General features: G+C 39.5%; 1 protein-coding gene across 7 annotated transcripts in view; it reads left to right on the forward strand.

Annotated features, from left to right (window-relative positions):
* The window catches only part of SLC10A7 (solute carrier family 10 member 7), a 151,004-nt gene that overhangs the window by 118,655 nt on the left and 14,865 nt on the right, over positions 1-17,484 (forward strand). For 5 of the 7 annotated variants that reach the window (XM_065061948.1, XM_065061949.1, XM_065061946.1 and 2 more), the window contains 3 exons: positions 3,715-3,880; positions 6,799-6,850; positions 8,396-8,469. In XM_065061948.1, the coding sequence (XP_064918020.1) occupies positions 3,715-3,880; positions 6,799-6,850; positions 8,396-8,469 (292 nt within the window). Of the gene's footprint in view, positions 1-3,714; positions 3,881-6,798; positions 6,851-7,069; positions 8,335-8,395; positions 8,470-17,484 lie in introns of those variants that run through there. The other 2 variants (XM_065061950.1, XR_010472376.1) reach the window with 2 other exon arrangements.

Here is a 17,484-nt window from a genome sequence, read left to right on the forward strand (position 1 = left end):
CACCTACTACAAATTTTTGCTTCTTTTCCTCTCTTCTCTCCACTAAACCATGGTTTAAAGGAAAGATTCACCATGCACATTTCATTGATGTGTATCCTCCGTGTTAACCATCAGGAATTCCCTGGTCTTTGAGGCTGGCATTTAAATCAGCACAAAAATCTTTACAGTTCATTGTGCCTAATGTGATCCCTAAAATAGGACCGGAGACGCCAGAGCCCTCCTTGCAGAAGTGATTCTGCAAGAGTCTCAGCAGGAATGCAGGTTGTAAGGCTTTTGTATCTTGAGATTTATCCGTTAAAAAATTGTGTGTGCATTCTGTGCAACGTGATAATGTCCTGCAGCATTTCCCCATGTAAAGTAATATTTTAAATGCTTTTATGTTTCACATAATGATTATTCTTCTGACATTTCAGCTTCCTTACTCCTCTTCCAAGATATTGTTTTTAACGGTATTTTTAATGTGAGGAAGTCCCTTCCACTAGAAACTATGCATCTGAAGAGTATTCCCCTTCTCGCTCTTTTCCTTCAGTGTGCCAGTCTGATGCATCTGTTTTGGATGTCAGTCTTTCACATTTCTACCCTAGACTGTAAGTTCATCTTTTCACAGAAGTATCAGCGCAGACATTTTCTCAGCTGCTTGTTTCTCTGGTACTTGTCCCTCCCATGTCCACACTTGTACTGGTATGTACTTCAAAATACTGGACTTTGTCATTTTAACTACCAAGTGCCACATGAGTAGGTACCTGGAATCTGGCATCCTTAGTACAGATCATAGAATGCAAAAATGATTGTGTTTGCTTTTGCTGTGTTTGCAGACAAACGAAGCTTAGTATCTCTGTCCAGGCTCTGAATTACCTATGAGATTCTTTTATTTAATCATTTCAATCTCCATTGCTCATGGCTTTTCAACCTCTGTTAGTCTTCCAGTCAAAGTGCCAACACCACAGGACAACTACATTCGCTGGCTGGCTCTGTGTTCTTTATCGTGTGTTATCTTTATTGTATTTGTGAGATTTATTGTTATTTCACTACAGATCTTCACAGTTTTTAAGTCCCATTTTAACCCTGAAAAGTTATAGAATTGGGTTAAGAATTAAAAGGCTTTCAAACATCCTTGTCCTGAAACAACTCTGCATGGCATGAATAAGTAACAAATGAATTGTTTTTCAGTCAAAATTAATCAGCTGACATGAGCTTTCCTGTGAAAAATCTAGTTGAGCTTTTACAGATGCCTGTAGGGTTATATTTCTCCCCTCTAAAGTTGTACAGGAATTTAGGTTACCTTGAATCACTGGTCATAGGCTGAACCAATCTCTGAAATGATAGATCTTCTTCAACCTTTTGAGAAGATCAAACTGTATGGAATTCTGTGTTAGAAGATATATTTTGTCTGTTTTTACAGTATGAATTTAGCATGACACTGGGTTGATTGTATGATTTCCTGAAGCCACAATTTAGTTCTTCAGGGTTTGCTTATGTCATTTTAAAAAAATACTATGTGCAGTGAGAAGCCATACCGGTATTTATGGTTGTTGAGTCAGAATAATTCCAGACTAGATAGAGGTGAATACTTAAAGAAGATATCAGCCTATTGAAAATTTTTAGGAAATACCGCTTGCAGTTTCCTTTTTTTAAATGTTTTTCCTTTCTCTTGTATGTTGGTCCATGTTAAATATGTGTATAAAGTTATTATTGTCGTGTGTTTTATTATTCATTAATTATACCTTGTAGAGACACAAGGTTGTAGTTTTCGTAATGAATACCTCCACTATAAGTTGTACTGTGGCATAATTAACCATCACTTTTCTTTTTCAACATCATGTTACCTTCAGTGTAAGTCTGGTGGAAGTAGCATAAATAAATAGTTGATATTCAGTGGCCTTTCTTTTTCCCCAACGTGACCTTAATTTAGGGGAGAATCTGGGGGTTTTAAACTTCCTTAGAAAATGCTCACTTTAGAGGTGAAGAACTTTGTTGTTTGCTTCTGATAATTACAGAGTCCCAAGCCTGCTCACATCAGATTAATTTGGTTTTCCCATTCAATGTCTGCACACTAAATGTCATCCCACGGCTTTCTTGCCTCTCTCATCAATGTGGTGTTTATTCCTGCCCAGTGGCATGTAAGGAGGTGGCTGAAGGGGCTCCACTGAATGCCCTTCCAGAAGTTTGACTGCATATTCTGAGTTGTATTCTCTCTTTAACATCTGGCAAGTGTGAAATTTTAAAGTTGAGTGTTTTCACTGGGGTGTTTAGCATTCCCTCACGTGGTTTCCCGTAAATCTGTTATTTTTCGTCAGCGGGAAGCTTATGAGTGCTGGAAGGTAACTGCTGGTCTTCAGCCTGCTTAGCTTTGCCTGAATTCCGTGTGCCAAATTTTTAGTTCGTGCCCTACCATGTGGTTGCTGATGTCTGTTGGCTGTGGTGGTGCCTGCGGTACCTGCATCCAGCACTTCCCCGTTGAGAGGTTTGCAACCAAACTGGGAAGGCAGTGAGGCAAAGTGACAGCCGTGAGATCAATCCAGCAGCTTTGGCAGTTAGTGTGTGAAAAGGTCCTGTGGTAGCATTGGTGATGACGTTTTGATATTAATCTTGAATACCTCTAAAATGTTCTGTATTATTAAACTGATAGTGGTGATGTTTGTTAATGGCACCGCTATGGGAAGGTAGCGAGTTACCTTTAGAGCCTCTGGTAGAAGTGCTTCAGGATCTTGTGGTATTATTTCTGAAAGAGCATGGTAACAGAGAACATTGTGAGGTCTCAGGAGAAATTAGGCAAGATAATGTGATTGCTGAAAAATTAACACAAGTCACAGCTGTATCATAAAAGCTTTAAAAAGTTTCTTTCAAAGCATATAAAGTAAAGAGAAAAAATAAAAGTGACTCCCCAGGCAAGGCCAAAACAGACATGTTGTATCTGCAGAGGCTTAGTCATAATTTGGCATAATTTGAAAGTTGAAGTTACTTTAAAATCTGTAGTTGTTTCTAAAAAAAAAAAAATTTGAAAAACAACTTTAGGTTCCATTTCCTGAAAGTGCAAAAGTTCCGCTAAGTACAGTAGGTTTCCTTATTTTCATGTGTTAATTCTGATATTCTAAAAGCGTGCAAATGGCATTTGTCTTTGAATTTACAAAAACTCTGGATATTCAGAGTTTGAATTATTTAAACTCCCACAACACATGCACTTTTGCTTTTCAAGCTTGAGTTATAATTTAATTAAAAACTTCTGGTGCATCGCTAGCTCTTTAAATATTAAAATGTTCCATGGATCACTTTCGATTATCTACCGTCATGAAATTCCTGAAGATGTCAGATTTTTAAGATTCCCAAAGTTGCACTTGGAATTGTCTGTTGATGCAAAGGGGACTGTGATAATTACATACATCCATTAGTATCAGCAGAGGAGATAAACTTTGGGGAGGCTTAATGGGCATGTCTCAGTGACAGCTAGCAAAGAACATTTGGCATGATTAAGGATGGATTTGAATGTACTTGAAAATATACTCTCATTATGGACGCCCAGTGGAAGTTGCACTACAAATGTTAAATTCCCCAGAAGAAGAGTTGTGTGGCAGGGAAGCTTTGAAATCCACTGTGGCCGTCATCCAAATTACTCTCTTCTCTTTGTGTCTTTCTGCTGTCAGATTCACTTTGTGATGCCCAACTTGGCTCCCTGCATCTTTGAAAAGAGGCAACCTGTTGGTTTCTGTGTTTCAGATTGTCCGAAGATACATCAAGGACTGGCTTGAAAGGAAGAAGCCTCCATTCGGCGCTATCAGCAGCTGCGTTCTCCTGATGATCATCTACACAACATTCTGTGATACTTTCGCCAATCCAAATATCGACCTTGATAAATTTAGCTTGATTATAATAGTGTTCATAAGTAAGTTCAGTCTTAAAGAATCTCTTTTATCTGCGTTTCAGGTGTATAATGAGCTATATCTACTGGAAAGGGTGGGGCACAGAGGACACTGGAATGGAACTAGAGCTTGTACTTTTTAACATGTCTAGTAAACCAGGTCACCAGACTTTTTAGGGCTGGATGATGCTTTTAGGGCATTGAGTAAGCAATTAGAGAGGGGTGAACCCTGCTGTTTGGGTGTGCCTGAGGATACCCTTTCTAAAAGGGCACAGTATTACCTTCCAGGTGTTTATGACCATTGTGGTTTGGCTTCTTTGTTATTAAACAACCATAAACGCACAGACGTTGGATTACAAACAGAGAGGGAAGATTTGCGTTTGAGCTGTTAACTCAAAAGCACTGTTATAAGTTTTAAATAGTTCCTCCTTACCGTATTATAAACCTAGAAACTCACTGGGAGTTCGAACGTGTTGATATTTTTCTGTGGATGAACACATTTCTTGCAGAGTTTTAGAAGCACTCTGGTCATTCAGCCTTAAATAACATACACATGAGAATAGACTGCTGGTATCCTTGTTGTCAGTTAAAAACAGACTTGCAGATCACCGCCTCCCAGGGAAACGCAGCGGTATGTAGGCACTGTCTCCTTTCCCAGTAGAGAATCCCTGTCTTGCTTCAGACTGTCCAGAGACAAGAGTTTCAATTTGCTTGGGGGACAGGTAACTGCAGTATCCTACAGTATAAATCACATCTCATATACTTTAAACCTGTTAGATTTCAAGAAATCAATGCATCACCTACCTTGAAGTGTGTGCACTTGCACATGTTTCTGTCTAATAAAAATAATATATCCTCTATAAATCCAACCTACACTAAAGTCAGTAGGAAACGTGCCCCTGCCGTTAGTGGGTCAGTTCTTATTCTGTCCTAATTGTGGCAGTTTTTTGGATTATGATACACAACCTGTGTGTGAAATACTACATGGAATTATAACTGGTACTATATAAATACTTTATTCTGAAAGCAAAGAAGGAAGCCATTCTGAGGAGCTTTTTCTCAAAATGGAGGAAATACTTATTTGCATAGGCACCTGCGAAGGGCTGCATCCCAACTGCACTTAAGTTAGCGCAGAGTTGTCAGCAAGAGAGGGATACAGAAATTTTCAATTCTGATTTAACATGCAGTGGAACTAAGAATGAAGTAATTTTATGTTAGTGATGACCCCTATTTTGAAAGAAAAAAAAAAAGAGTTCTGTAGTTAAAAAGGCATGGTTCTTTGAACAATTGATGTAGAGTGGTTACTTCCATTGCCTTTCATTTATTTCCCTGCAAGACAACTCTGCATTTGTGCCACATGTATACACCAATTGCAGTAAAATACATTGAAGATCATTATATGTACACTTTCATTGCCAGTGTGCAAAACTGGAATTTATTAGGAAGAATATTAACATAAGCATTGAAGTTCCTTAAAACATACTAGACATTTGGTTTATAAAATGGAAAGCAAAAGAGTTGTGGAGATGGATATGCACGCATATTCTAGAAGTTTCTGCACCTCCGTTGGTTGTGTTGGCTGGACATGTGTGTTATGTTATACCAGGATGTGAAATTAGCACAAGGAGTTTGAGATGAAACTGCATTTATTATTCTGCTGATTAATGTTTTAATGTAATCTTTATGTTAATATTCTAGCTGCAGCAAAATATGCACAAGGGATAATTGGTAGTAATGCATCGTTATTGCTTTACAGAATTATACATATTAAGGGTTTTTTTTCCTGTGCATATTAAATTAATGTACTTAGTTGCAGAAAAACTGTAATTCAGGAAGAATGGATTGATTCCTTAGTTGAGGAAGGAAGAATTAAGTGCATGCTGAGGTGACATTTATACATCCTAGGAAATGTAAGTAAGAGAATGAAAAATGTCACCAGTAATAGCTAATATCTTTGTCATGTTGCCCAGTTGTAAACTGGGGTCAAAATCAAATGTATTGTGTTAAGACACATTAGCCTTATTGCATTCACAAATTTCGTGAGGAGAAAGGAGAAGACCCACCCCAGATCCTGCTGGAAGTAAAAGCCCTTTCCCCAAAACACACAGATCCCCAGGCAAGGTCTATTGCAGCTCCCAGGGTTTCTCCTCTGTCTCTGCAGGGAGTTCCTGCATCCTGGCACAGCCTCTGCAGTCCCTGCAGCTCCTCACCACGTGGCTGGGAAGCCGTCTGCTTCCCGAGCTTGCTCCCTGCGTTTCCACGGACCAAGGGTGGGCTCTGAGCATCCCATAACTCCTGCGGGTGTTATGAGAGCTGCCCTCAGAAAGCTCAACCCCCCCCACACTTACAAAGCTGAAGTTCAACAAAAGCCACTTAATCTGATGTATGCTGCCCAGTTCAGGAACTAGCCTTTGTCTCAGAGGGAATTAAGTCAGAGATGATCTTCTGTTATTAGTGATAATTTGTCGGGAGAATAATATACCCAATGTGTGAGAATATTTATTGTGATCGTGCTTATACATTTTACTTTCTTCCAGAAAGGGGCTAAATTTCAGTACTTGGCAACAAGCGCGTATCTTGGAGATTTTATGTTGTCAACCCAGTAAGCGAAACTAGTGCAAACAGATGTGTAGCATGCAGCAGTGAACATCCCCACCATTCATCCTGTCAAGAAATACTTGATTCAGAAGCATTACCTCAAGAAGAACTTGTGTAGCCATGATATTAGCTCTGGCTTTCTCTGGTGTAATGATACATATTGTTCTTCCAGACATGATCGTTAATAAAGGTTGCCTGTCATTGGATTTCTCTGGATAGGCTTGGTCCAGCCTAGCTTCTGAGGGGTTGTGTGGGGGCAAAAGGCATGTACACAGCAACTACAGAGATTTAAGTGATCTTTATTTCTGTGATGTAAGTCTAATTTTAACTTGTTTCTCTTTCAGTATTTTCTATTCAGATGAGCTTCATGTTTTTGACTTTCCTCTTCTCCACAAGGTAATTGAATGTGCTGAATCAGAACCTTTGAATATTTGTTTTGTGTGATATATTTGTTTTGAGTGATACAGTTTATGCAAATGTGTAAGGGCAGGTTTCTGAATAGGGGTGACCTCATTTTGGTATTTCATATTGTCCTTACTGCATTTTCTCTGTTAGAGTTTCATAGGCTAAGAGAGCAGGACCTGAAATCTGTCCTTTCTTATGTGTTAATTACAGAGTTGTTAAATCTCAATCAATCACTGCTATACCTCATCCACTGAAAAAAATGGATTTGCACAGATGTCACTGAAGGTATAATTTGCCCTGCAGACATGCTGATGACATATGAGAGAGAGAACTCAGTTTGACTTTTTACATCTCAAGATACATTTGCTGGGCTGGCAATTCACTCTTCTCTGTATATGTCAAATATGTTACATTTATATGGTGATTCTTAAAAGACAGTTGTCCTGAACTGACGTTTGGTAGAGCTGTTTTTTTCTTTTTAAATATCTACCAGGAAGAACAGTTGTGTGTTCACATCTCCAAAAATAATACCGTGAGAATGTAAGCCAATGGCTTAGTGCATCACTTGAGTTGGTCGGAGTATTCACCATTATCTTCTCACTTAGACTTACTGGAGTATTTTCTTCAGCAGCACTTTGCTGAATGGGAAGTGCCGCAACACAGCAGTGTCCAGACATATGCTTTATATAAATTATACAATATCTGTGAGGGAGAATCACAAAGATTCTTAGAGCTACTTGCACTTTTTTTTTAAATGCCACAAGAAAATTTCTCTGACGAGGTCATACTCTGACCTCAGAAGGCATGTTTAAATAACTTTTGAACTGCTAGACCTAACCTAAGGGGGAAGATATATCCCAACTGTAAAATCTAAAATGCCATAAGTAGTAACCAACTCAGACAGTATGGAAAATATTTAGAATCTCATTAAATGATTCCTGATTTGAACCAAAGGGTGATCCATTGGCTAATCATATACCTCTGTATGTAATTTTCCTACCCTCCCTGGTCTTACTCTCTGTTTGTAAACCCTCAGATGCAGTTTTTCTCTGAAGTGGGAGACAGCTACATAGTCTAAGCAGTGCTCCTACTGCAGACTCAATATACTATCTAAATTGAGTGGTTTTCTAACATTACATAGTAGGAAAATAAATTGTAGGTTGTTAGGGTTTTGTTTGTTTGTTTGTTTGTTTTTCACAGAGCCAAGCTGGCCACTGCTGTAATATAGCATGTTTACAAAAGAAACCTTGGCTGGAACAAAGTTATGTCCTACATACCATGTGTTCAAAATTCCTCTCCTTCATGTGAGAGCATATTCATTATAGAGTTTGCCACACCAGAGAAACAATTCTGCTTGAGGAAAAAAAAATCACACACTACTGTTCATTTGTGTGTAGTATTATTTCTGTCACTAGACTGATCACTGATCAAAGTGATGTGAACATGCATATGGATCCTCAAAGTAATATATTTGATCAGTGATGTTTTAAGAAGATTTTTTTCTATCAGTGGTTATTAAAACTCGTTCTTTTCTAGGAATAACTCTGGTTTCACACCAGCAGACACAGTGGCTATTGTTTTCTGCTCCACACACAAATCGCTCACCCTGGGTAAGTCAGGAGATAAGCTTTTGAGCAATACAACAGTAACATTCATATTATGCTGTGTTGAAGAAAAAGTTGGTTTCTGGCTTTTCTGCTTAAACGATTTAGGGTTTAGTGTGACAAGTGAGGCTAACAGTGTGATACTAATTGTGGGATAATATTCTTGCACAGATAAAATAAATGCTTATTGCAGAGTAGTCTTCTCCACTGAGACCTTAGTGGTTATACAGTAAGACCACCTTATTTATGGAAATCTGTATTTTTCTTTCTATTCGTATTCTGTTATGTTACCTAATCCAATCTTGATAAAATTTCAATTTTGTTACTGAAAATATCATATCTGTGCATCTCACAGTAAAATCTTACACCTCAAAGCTGGGATGTAAATGAAAATTAAATGAAAATTATGTAAATTAAAATTAAAGCATGTGGTATATTGAGAAGTCTTTTGCTTCAGATGAGCACAAAATACATGTTTATTTTAAGTCTGCAGATATTTTAGATTTATTTATTATAATTAATTTATCAAAACACCATTGAGATATTATCTTAGTGATAATAAGGTGTTCTGACAGAAATTCACGAAATACTGCTAAATCAGTTATGCTTAAGGCCACGTTCTACTGCTTAATTCATTAAGTTCAGTCAGAGAAATGACTAGTACTTGAATATTTTCTCACTGGTTTTGAAAATATGAAAACATGCGCTTGATAAAGCATATGTGACTGAATATATGCCTTTTCAAGATGTTATCTGTCAAAGGGAAACACAGGTGGTAACAATAACAAAGGTAAGAACACATCCTGGAACAAGGGAAGAAGAAAAAGTCAGGACTTAGGTGAGATGTTTCCAAGTCAGTCTGATACAGCAAAACTCATATCAGGGTTCTTTGCTTCAGCCAGGCCTGTGCTACAGAACTGTTAGCAAGTGCCCTTGAAAGTCTGGGAAGTGAAGGAGTTCCTGGAAGACAAGAAAAAGTCAAACATAATGCCTCTTTTCACAATGGAAGTGAGGAGGGGGCGAGGGATTATGGATCAGTGAGTTTAACTTCATTTTGTAGAAAACTACTGAAACAAATAAATAAATAATTTTGACAGCATAGGAAGAAACAAGGAAATGAGTAACAGCCCCGTAGATTTGTCAAATGCAGATCATACCAAACCTACCTGATTTCCTTTCACACAAGTTCCTGTGGGTTGCAGAGAAATAGCAAAAGTTGCTATTGACAGCATTACGGCTTTTGATATTTGCGTGGTATTTTTGGCTCCACAATTCAAAAATTATGTGGACCAACTGGAAAGAGATCAGAGGAGAGTGCCATGAATGATCGTAGATTTCAAAATCGTGACCCCGGAGGAAGGCTGAAACAATACTACTGAAATACAGTAGTGGTCTTCAAATGCGTAAATGTTGATGCAAAGAAGGAAAAAAATAACTCACAGTGGACTTTGAAAAGGGAAGGTCTTTGTTACAATGATGAAAATTTATGTGAACAGTCAGGGAAACCTGTCTAATGTAAATCTCTTTAGCTTTGGAATATGTTGCCTATTGATGTCTTGAATCTACTGTCATTGTAGACGTGTCTCAGGAATTAGATAACTGGAGCTGATCCTGACTTGGAGCAGAATATAGATTAAATGGCATTAGGTCTTTTCCAGCCAAATGTTCTGTGAAACTGAAGCTTCAACTAATAAATGAGCTTGTATTCAAGAGGACAGTTACACTTGTATTTATAGAAGAAGACAACCCCACACATAAGTCATAACATGCTACCGTACTTGCTATTATATGGAGGTGCATATAAATGTAGGACACAAGTGTGATACTACATAAGAGAAACTGGTTGTATTTAACAGCACAAATGTGTAGGTCTCCCTTCCCCTCTCCAGGGAAAATAGTTTTATATGCACTCTGTCAATACTTCTGCAGCTTGCCATGGCATTAAGAAAATAAGCACAAAGCCTTTTTTTATATTTCAATCCTAAAGGAGCTTTCCTTTACCCAGAAAAAAATGAGGACTCTTAATTTCTGTTACTCACTCTCCCAGGCATCCTCATGCACCCTGTCTTGACCCGCACCCTATGCACAGCGCTAGCACTCTCTCCTATTTGTATTTTTTTTTCTCCTTTAGAATAACCTAGTTCGAGGTTCCTAGCTTGCCTGACATTTTCCCAATTCTGGGTTACTGTTCTCATTAGCACAGCCTGATGAGTCAGGCTTTGTATTTTGCAGCTTTCTTTGTCCACCTTGACTTCAAGGATTCCTGCAGCTTCTTTGCAGCCATAGATACTTTCACCCTGCTAGTACAGATGACTCATGGCTAAGTGCAAACTTAAATGAAACAGATAGATGGTGGAACACAGTATTGCAGGACTGTTTCTTGGCTACAGACTGTTTCATTTGTCAGCGTTAGGACAGACTGCTTTTACCTTCATCCTTGAAGAGCTGGTCTCTCATGGAAAGCAAGTTTACCTCCTAGAAGGGTAGTCATAAGATGCCATTTGTTCTAATGCTTTGTGCTTTTGCACTGCCTTTCCTTGCTGCTCGGGGCCTGTGGTGAGATTGCTGGGTGTTTGGGACCTGCTTCCCTTGCTGTCTCCCGTCTCTGGGACTCAGCTTTGTCATGGGTTCTTTGAGGGTTCCAGGCTTGTCTTGTGTGGGGCCAGCAGCAGCATGTCCTGAATTGAGCACCACTCCTAATGGGGAAAAATGTTCTTTCTGGCAGTCCCTAGGAGCTCATCTTTGGGAAACCTGAGGGCCCTGGCACTTTGGGGTGCACCCCTCCACAGTGTGTGCACTACATAGGCAATGCCAGCTGTGGATCAGTTCCCAGCTGGCTGGCTTTGAGACGGTTGGTGTTTTACTTGGTTCGGTATTAGTACCAGGTCCAGATAAGACAGAGCTGCTTGAACATGCATTTCTGTGTAAATAGGGAGGATTGGGTTTGATGAAGCTGTAGCACAGTGAGACGTGCTCCTGGACTGATGGTGTGAACAGGAGCTGTTAACTAGAGCAGCTGCCATTGATTCCTTCACTGCAGATGGAAGCAGTGTAGATCTAATTCGTATTTAAAGATCAAGCATTTCTGAATGACAGTTAAATCTATCTGTAGCGCAGTCCTGCCCACCCTGATCTTAGCAGAAACAAGAGTAGACATGAGCATTTTGGACCTTACTCTTTTGTTCTGTCACATTTCCCCTTGTCCAGAGGTGTTTACTATGAACCCTTCAATGAGAAACCTTCTGTTCCCTTGTAGGAGAGAGAGTTTTCCCTCTCTCTCTCTCTCTCTCTCTCTCTGTCATTACAATGCCTGAAAGCACAAACTAGGCTTGAGGTCTGGTTTCATATCTGTTGTGGAGCTCTTTGTTTATCTTCAGGATTCCAGTGGTGGTGTATAAATGACCCCCCCAACACTTGTTCTTTCACTTTGAAACTGATTTCTCTCAGCTTGGCAGGTGAAACTCCGAATAGGTACGTCTGGCCCATTCCCCAGGGAGCTTAGAATGGCACTGACTAAAGTGGGAGAAGAGCTGACAGCTTTCAAGCTTTAGAAGTGGTAATAGGAGAGGCATGAGAAGACTTTTATAAGTCACTTTCTCCCACACCATATTATGAAACCAACTAATTCCCATGCAGTGCATGCTCATGAGGCCAACTGCCACTTCCACTGTTGAATCCGTGAATAAGTGCTTGCTCTGCACGGAGATGAGTGCTGCTCCCATATGCTGGGTTTTATTTTGTAGACAGAACAGTTGACACACTTTTTGTCTAAAAGATCAGAGTGCAGGGCATGTTTGTGTAAGGACAAATTACGCAGGGTAGGTGCCTTTGTGTTTCTTAGTTAGGAACACAAGCTGATATTTCTGAATAGAGGTGGATGCTTTGGCAGTTTTTTGAATACAGTACATCACATATGCAGCAAAAAAATGTTTATTTGTATTTCACTTAATGAGTGAAACAGGATATAAACTTACAACTAGCGAAGATCAATACAGTATTCACAATGCTCTCTGGCATATTCACCTACACTTTGTTCTCTTTCTCTCCTTCTGCCTACTCACATATATGCACAGTACATGTGAGCACACACATATGCAGACATTTGATGCATGGCTTTTATTAGTGCATTTGCCATTGATTGATTAGTACTTAGTATTAGTACTTCTTCTATTGATTGATTGCAGATGAAGTGACTATTTGACCTTTAATTATGAGCCTTGCTATTGAAAATGACATTGAGCTATGGCCTCGCATAATCCATCTGGAAAGCCCGACATGATGCCATTCCCTGGAGTTCATTCAGTGAGAAGAGAAGAGAAGAGGCCTCAAGGAAGTGCAAAGCTATCAGTGTGGCTCATCTAAAAAATATTGCAGAGTTGTTGCGTGCACTTATACAAAAGTTGCAGCCAAATACAGAATGTTATTGTATATTTTTGCAGAGTCAATTGCTAGCCAAAAGTTACAACTCCGCAAGTAAAACGCAGGATTGTCCAAAAATATTTTCACTTTAATTTTTTATGTTTGCTATGTAAAATTATTTTTATCAGCAAAAAATTGAGTACTGCTACCCACTGCAATTGTCAGTACTGTAGGTATGATGAACAGCAGATTGGTAAAAAAAAGTAAAACAGCAAAAATTACCCCACCTTATAGTAAAATCAGGGTATTGTTTGTGATGCGGAGTACATTTTTCCTCATTTGGATTTATCAATGTAGCGGCTTTTTATGATGGAATTCTTAAATAATACAATCAAAGTTTCTAGGCTACAAAACTTTCAGGAAAGAATAGAGTTTATTTTGCAAATAAAAGCTAAGTGCTAACTTTCTTTGCATTGTTTTCACTTCATCCAAGTCTATTTTTTAAATACTCAGCTTCTTGCTGAGTACAGAACTGATAGTCTGTACCTGAATAATTCTTAAAAGCCTGGTGTAATGCACAGGTAGATCCACAGACAACTCAGTTGCCTGTGAGCAGATCATCTAGGCTGTGGATTACTCAGCCCATGCCTTCCCCCGAGTTGCCCAGCTGCACAGAGTGACAGAGTGCTTTGGGCTCACATATAGCTCCAATCTGCTCACAGCTATCTATATGTTTTCTAGAGATACTTCCTTACAAGTTTTTCAGAGATAAATAATGTATTTGCACAGCCTAAGCCACTGCTGTTTAATAGTAGCTGGCTTAGTCGGTTTTGTTTCTTTTTTCCTATACCCAAACTGTGTGAAAGGCTGTACTAATCAAGCATAGGCTCTTCTTATTGTATGGTGGTCATCACATTTCTCCTTTAGATTAAAAAATGCCCAAATATTCTAACTTGTGTTAAGATAAAAGGTATAATTTTGATTTTTAAAAGGAGTCATCTCTGAATAGCTCTATAACAGATGGTAAATTGTGTTGCATTGCACTGAGTGAGTCTTCAGGCTATACTCGATGATATTCTTGAAGTATTGCAGTGGTTCTTTGCTCCTGGCAGAGAATTGTTCTGTAAGGTACTTATTCATCAAGGTACTAACTGTGAGTAGCTATAAATGTGTGAATAATTCCTCTGACTTTTACATAAAGATCTAGAAAATAATCCTGGTTAATTGATCTCTAAAAGTTTTCAAGAGTAAGACTTTTGATACTGTCTCTTTTACTTTCAAAATTTTCCTGTGAGTTTTGAACAGGAGACATTACTGCTAGCATCCTGTCATACTTCTTAGTGTTGTTAGTGTTTGAATTTGCATGTCTTCTTATCTGTGACAGACTTTTAGTCCCATTTTTTACCCAGGTGTCTAGTAGAGTGATGTAAGTTAAAATCATCTGTCTGCTCCTCTGCCTAGAACTGGTGGGTGCTGACCCTTGGGGACAGAAGAAAAGCTGATAGGAAAAATATACTTAAAGGAATGAGTGTCTTGTAGAGAACACGTCTGGGCCAAGAATCCCCCCTCACTACTGCTGAAGAGTTAGAAACTGTTTCCCATTCCTGCTTATGAGATCCCAGGGCATTTAGTTGCTGCTAGAACCTTTCATGAGTTTTGACAACGTGATCACAGTATGACAGTATGTTTGGGATTGGAAGGGACCTCAAAAGATCATCTAGTCCAGTCCCCCTGCTGGAGCAGGAACGCCTAGGTGAGGTCGCACAGGAACATGTCCAGGCGGGTTTTGAATGTCTCCAGAGAAGGAGACTCCACAACCCCCCTGGGCAGCCTGTTCCAGTGCTCTGTCACCCTTACTGAGAAGAAGTTTCTTCTCAAATTTAAGTGGAACCTCTTGTGTTCCAGCTTGATCCCATTACCCCTTGTCCTATCATTGTTTGCCACCGAGAAGAGCCTGGCTCCATCCTCATGGCACTCACCCTTTATATATTTACAAACATTAATAAGGTCTCCCCTTAGTCTCCTCTTCTCCAAACTAAAGAGACCCAGCTCCCTCAGCCTTTCTTCATAAGGGAGATGCTCCACTCCCTTAATCATCTTCGTTGCCCTACGCTGGACCCTCTCCAGCAGTTCCCTGTCCTTCTTGAACTGAGGGGCCCAGAACTGGACACAATATTCCAGATGTGGTCTCACCAGGGTGGAGTAGAGGGGAAGGAGGACCTCTCTCGACCTACTAACCACCCCCCTTCTAATACACCCCAGGATGCCATTGGCCTTCCTGGCCACAAGGGCACAGTACTGGCTCATGGTCATCCTGCTGTCCACCAGGACCCCCAGGTCCCTTTCCCCTACACTGCTCTCTAATATGTAATTTCCCAAACTATACTGGAACCTGGGGTTGTTCCTGCCCAGATGCAGGACTCTACACTTTCCCTTGTTAAATTTCATCAGGTTATTCCCCGCCCAACTCTCCAGCCTGAACCTTTGGCCAAAATGAAAAGATTTTCTCATCTCTTCAGTGTTTGCCCAGCATTTGCTTGGAAGCAGCAGCAAGTGATTGGCTGGGCTTTTTCCTCTGCTCTGTGATTCTCTTTGTCTTTGTCCTCTCTTGATCCCTGAAAAATAAGAACTGAGCGATTTGTGTTACTTGAGATGGTAGTGGGGAGAGCAGAAGGACCTGAATCTATTGCACTTCTCTCACGTTAGCATTTTTTTTTGTAGCCCAACTTAAGGGCAGGTGGATCACCCACCTTGGGGCTGTACTTTCAGGGAGAACTCTGCTGGCAGGACAATCTGAAAGTGGGAAATGGCATCATCCCATGAGTTACAGTGGCTTTTGGACACAGAGTACCTGATTCTCCCTTGGTTTTTTAATCACAAGAGTCACAATATAGCGTGTCTGATCTATTGCAGTTTACTCAGTTTTGACCTCTCTGTGGTTCCAGAAGGGGAAATACTAGAGTAAATTAGGGAATCTCCTTTTTTTTTCTGACCTGAAACGTGTGTCTCTTTGGTTAGTCTTAGAATGTGGCAAGAAATTCTGTACTAGCTCCCAGGGCTTCCTTTTCATCTGTAGACTCTGCCAGTAGTAGGTTTTTTATTAATATTTAGGAGGTTTGCCTCCAGCAGTACTAAAATGTGCATCAGAGGACAACAGTTGTTTACTGTGTTTGAACTGAAGAATCTCACCCAGGAGATCTCATTCACTTGAAGTTTACATCTCTCAATCTCGACTTGCAGAAAGAGATCGATGAATAACAATTGTCATTTCAGAGTTGCACCTCTCCAATTATTTATTTGGTTGTGTGTCTTCCCAGATGTACATGTAATTGGATCAGACACTAAAAACCAGACTGCAGGTTTTTAATGACAGCAAGCTCATACCTCTTTATAATAAAAACAAAAAATAAACATGCATATCTATCTGTAAAATGATAATGACACAAGAGCCCTCCCTCCCCACCAAAACTAGTTAAACTTAATTTATCTGCTTTAAGAAACTACAATATATTCAGCAGACAGCTGACAGGTTACCCTTGGGAAGATCCACGTTTGGACATGACTCAAGATGTTTTCTTACCTCAAGCTGGCAGAGGCTACGAGTGTCACCCATACTAAAGCTGGCACGTATTGAAGATGATGTTGAGTCTCCCTGAGAGAGTTGCTTCTACATTTGCTGCTCTCAGTGCACCTTCTGGCAGCCGGTCTGAGCTACTGACTTCCAGACACTTCTGAAACAGTGGGTGCAAAGATGTGAAAAATCAACAGCAGCAGCAAAATTTAGAAGTCTCACAGTCCTATTGCAGGATAGTCTTGGGAATCTGGAAAAGGGACCCTCCTCTCAAAGCTGCCACAGCCACTCCAAGCACATAACCCTAGTTCACAGAGGTTTAGAACAGGAAGTAGTGTCTCTCAGTATTTGTAGGTAGTGAGCTGTTTTCTCAAAGTGCCTTCCCGAATGATTGGAGCACTAAGGCTTTTCTGTCCTCTTGTCTTCTTTTCTTGGCCACAGAAGTCAGATAAAGAGAGAATTAAAGGAAGAATTATGCTAGCATTTTTTTGGTGTTGTTATGAAAAGAGCTGTTTTCTTGTTTTACCATTTATAATGAATTTGTGTATCAATGTTTTCCTTTGCATCAAGTCTTCAGGGAATTAAAAAAAAAAAAAGCTTTAAAAAACTCTAATTGAAAGATAGCATTAAATAGTTTGAAGCATAATCCTTTCCTTCTTGTGTTTACAAATGTAATAAGAACAACTGTAAAACATGTTTATAATGACTTTTTTAATACTACGTGTAAGTGAAGTCCACATAATCGAAACTTAAATGCTGAGAAATCCTAGCCTCAGCTATGTGTGAAAAGGGCAGTAATGTTCGAGGAAGTAATCAAATTAATCAAATCTCAGATTTGTGTTTTAAGGACATTTGTCAATCTCTTTGTCCAAAATTCCTTTCATTAGTAGGTCTAACATGTTAAACCTTCAAAAAGCATTGGCTACAAGAAGGGAAGGAAGTTTTCAAATTCTGTTTGTTAAAACATCAGAACTTAGGTGTTACTAGTGAATTAGAAGGAAGATTTTACACTGAGTCTTGAATATGTGAATGAAGAGTGAACTGATAACAAAGCAATAACAAAAAAGCACTGAAGTGTGAGGATCACCTTA

The sequence above is a fragment of the Columba livia genome, chromosome 4, assembly GCF_036013475.1.
Source record: "Columba livia isolate bColLiv1 breed racing homer chromosome 4, bColLiv1.pat.W.v2, whole genome shotgun sequence".
Classification (NCBI taxonomy): domain Eukaryota; kingdom Metazoa; phylum Chordata; class Aves; order Columbiformes; family Columbidae; genus Columba; species Columba livia.